The sequence below is a fragment of the Calidris pugnax genome, unplaced genomic scaffold (genome assembly GCF_001431845.1).
Source record: "Calidris pugnax isolate Ruff unplaced genomic scaffold, ASM143184v1 scaffold70, whole genome shotgun sequence".
Classification (NCBI taxonomy): domain Eukaryota; kingdom Metazoa; phylum Chordata; class Aves; order Charadriiformes; family Scolopacidae; genus Calidris; species Calidris pugnax.
This window is the reverse complement of record NW_015090862.1, coordinates 7,277,394-7,281,166: the sequence shown is the minus strand read 5'-3', so window position 1 is coordinate 7,281,166 and position 3,773 is coordinate 7,277,394. Positions and strand designations below refer to the sequence as shown.

Here is a 3,773-nt window from a genome sequence, read left to right as displayed (position 1 = left end):
CACTCCCCTCCGCCGGGGCTGCCAGCCCAGTTTGGCCCCGTTTCTGTGAGGTGCTTTCGGGATTCATCAGAAAGGGAAGGCGGAATAATGAGGCTTTGTCTCTCTAACGGGATTACCGGGATCCGTTTATGCGAGGTGGCTGGAGGAAGGGGCGGTTTGGGGCCACGAAGCGAACAATGGGGTCTCTGCGGAGCCGGCAGCTGGGCAGAGCGGGGCCGTCCCCCCCGGCGGAGCTGCCCCTTCCCTGCCGCCTCGCCCCGCAACCCGGGCTGGCGGAGCTTCCCGGCGGCAGCGCCAGGGAGGGGATGCCAGCAGACTCCGAAGCGAGGGGTTGTTCCCAGTATCGATCTATGCAAATGAGTGGAGATTCAGGTCGACCGAATTGTCGTAAAAATACACTCCAAATCGAAGAAAGTTCGCCTTAGCGATCGTTACGGGGATATTGGAAACACAAACTCCATCCTCCTCTCCCGGGTAGCACCACCGAGACGCGGGTTTTCTCCTGGTGGGGTGGTTGTTGAGGAAGGGAAGGCGGAAAGGGCATTTGCCGAGAGCTCAGACCTTTGAAACCGACTCCGCAGGAGTGGAAGCCAAAGAGCACAACGTCCTCCCGCCGGCGGGCACCGCAGGGCCGGCTCCAGCGGGGAGGGAGATCCTGCCGCGGGCCCTCCCTACCACCGCCTTGGGCTTCCCAAACGAGGAGATCGGCTCAAACCGGGCAAAGAGCACGGCGGTGGCCCAGCCGAGTCCCCGCACGGTCGCGAAGCCGTTCCCAATTCCCACCGCCGCGGCAGAGGGAAGCGCAGGACCGTTCCTGCCTTGGAAAGGCGAAAGATTTGGCCCTTCCCTTATTTTTGCCCGTGAAACGGATCAGTGACCCCGGCTCCAACTCGGATTGACTGTCTCGCGTTCTCCAGGGACAAATTAATGGAGACCTATCACTTAATTAACAAACCCTCACTCGCGGCATATTAAACCCGCGCTCTGCGCTGGGAGCACAGGCTGGCGGGTGCGGGGAGGCGGCGGCGGAGAACGGGGACGGACCGGGACAGCAATCACCGAGCAGACAATACGGGAGCCGCGACACGGGTTGCGTCCCTCATGCAGAGGCATCCACGCGAAATTCAAACTCCACGGCACAATGAAAATGACAACCTTTTTCAAAAATAAATAATCGCGACCAGTTCAAACAAAATAATAATAATAAAAAAAAAAATCTAACGATTTTAGCCAACAGCATTTCCCAGCCACCATTCACATGCCTTTTTTTTGGGGGGGGGAGAAACCAACACCACCCTATCCCAGCACACCTAACCCGACCCGAGCGGGACGCGGAGCAAACACCGGCCCCGAACGCCGCGACCGTCCCCGGGGCCGCCGCCACCAGCACAAAGCAAACGCACCGACTCCTCTCGGCGCATTACCGAGGCTCCCCCAGCAACCCCTCCGTGGGCCGTACCGGGCAGTACCGGGCAGGGGTACCGGCCGGGACCGGTACTGCCCGGTACGGCCCGGTGCCCCCCGCTTGGAATAACGGGGAAAACTGGGTCGCCGCAGTGCGCAGCCCGAGCCCCCCGGCTCGGCTTTGTCTGGCAGCCCTGAGCGCCGCCGGTGCCGGTGCACGGAACCCGGAGAGGAGAGAAACGGAACGTCGGAGGGTTGGGGGGGTTTGGGGGGGGGGAAACCGGGGCTGCTCTTCAGGGGCCGGTAAGGGACCGGGGCGGCCTGCCCAGGCCCCGCCGGGGGGGTGGGGGGTGTCCCAGCCCCGCCGCCGTGCCCCGACCGCCCCGCGGCGGGCTCACCTGCCAGCCGCAGAGCAGACATCCGCTGAAATTCCGGCTCCTGGAGCCACTTCCACATCCTGCGGAAGGTCTCCCGGCCGGATTTGAGCTTGCTCCAGGGCTTGGGGTTCCTCAGCAGGTCTGAGAGGGTCCCTTGAGAGCGGCACAGCACCCTCTGGGCGAAGATAGCCTGGGGGATGCTGTACCGCTTGAGCTCGGTGGTGATCCTCTGAGCTACTTCTTTGGTATTGATTTCTTCCATTTGCCCTGAATTACTTCCACTGTTGACCTGCGAACCAGTTACGGAAGGGTTTTGCTCCCTGGCAGAGCCCAGGATCTGCCCGTGGCTCTGGGCATTCAGGTGGGCATGGGGGTGGTGTGGGATCCCGTTGATAGGCACCATGCCAGCGGAGGTGGGGGTGAGGTGTTGGTCGCCATGCCTGGCTAACATGGCAGGGTGGTGGGCTTCAAATCCGTTTGGGGTGAGCATTTTCTCGGCGGGCATGGTGGCACTGGGGTGAGCGTAGTGGGGCAGCCCTTGCTGGGAGTTGTGGATGCTCCCCAGGCCCGATCCGGACAACGGAGAGAGGCTTTGCCCCATGCCGGTAACATCCTTATGGTAGGGGGTGTAGAGATTGTTCATAGACGCCAGACCCCTCTCGTCCCGCATGAGCGTGAAGCTGCCGCTCACGTTGCCCGGTATCCGCTGGTGGGGGTGGTGGTGGTGGTGATGGTGGTGGTGGTGGTGAGGGAACTTGTCCGAGACCGTCGAGATGGGAGGTAGAGGCTGCAGAGGGGTTAACGTGGTGTAGGTACTGCTCATGCTCATGCCGGGGGGTGTCTCGCAGGCCATGGTCATGGTGGGGTGCAGGGGGCCCGTCAGCGCGTGGTCGGGCGGCCGGTGGTGGTGGTGGTAGTCGCCGCCGTCGAGGATGGACGCCATGCCCATGGAGCGCGGGTGGGCGGGCAGGTGGCTGCCGCGGTGGGCCACCGCGCTCCGGTGGTGGGGGCTGCCGCTCATCAGGTCGGCGGCGGCGGGCACCGGCTCATGGCTCACCCCGTGCAGATCGCCGATGTTCTCCATCGCCAGCTGCGCGTTCATCCTCGGCCGTGCGGGCGGCTGGACCGCACATCTATCTGGTGGGCGGCGGGGCGTCCCGGAGCTCTTCGCGGCGGCCGCGGGCCGGTTCCTCCCGCGGGCGGGCGGCTGCGGGCTGGTGGCGGTGCTGCCGGGCTGGTGGCTTTTCCCTTTCTTTCCTTTTTTTTTTTTTTTTTTTTTTTTTTTTTTTTGATTTTGCAGCTTTCGATTGCAATTGCCTTAATTTTCCACCATCCTTTTAAAGTTGTGAGTGCTCATTTCCAAAATTGACCTATTGTGGCACAATTATCTTTGTACTTCCACTCCTATCATCCCTAATCAGACTTGCAAATGACCCTCTTGATCATCTCTGCTGCTCCTTTGCTCTATACATACTGCATTATATGATTGAGATAAATAATTAATATTCTGTCAAATTTTGCACCATTGTAAATATTTTTAGACTTACATTTGCTCACAGAACATTGATAAAGAAACTAAACTACACCAAAACTAAGCACTGATTCTCTCAGAGTTACACTAGAAAAACTACACTATACTGACATATATATGTTACATTTTCTAATACATTTACAGTGTAAAATATTAATGTTTAAAAATTGAATATTGTACCTTATTAAATTAAATACCTTATAAAAACCTAAGCCTATTACTTTGACTATTCTTACACTCATCAGCAAAACTCAGCATATACTTTTGTCATATAATAGGACAATTATATTTCTTTGACTACCTGCATTCTCCTCTTAAACAACCATAGAATCATATGGGGTTGGAAGAGATCATCTAGTCCAGCCCCCCTGCCAGAGCGGGTCTACCTATAGCAGGTTGCACAGGAACTTGTCCAGGTGGGTTTTGAATGTTTCCAAAGAAGGAGACTCCATCACCTCTCT

At 57.9% G+C, this 3,773-nt stretch overlaps 1 protein-coding gene across 1 annotated transcript in view; it reads right to left on the bottom strand.

Annotated features, from left to right (window-relative positions):
* Nucleotides 1-2,966, bottom strand: part of ONECUT1 (one cut homeobox 1) — a 22,097-nt gene extending 19,131 nt beyond the window's left edge. The window contains exon 1 of the mRNA XM_014944275.1: nucleotides 1,803-2,966. Coding sequence (XP_014799761.1) covers nucleotides 1,803-2,883 — 1,081 coding nt within the window. The 5' untranslated portion in view covers nucleotides 2,884-2,966. The remainder of the gene's footprint in view (nucleotides 1-1,802) is intronic.
* Nucleotides 2,967-3,773: the final 807 nt, after the last annotated feature.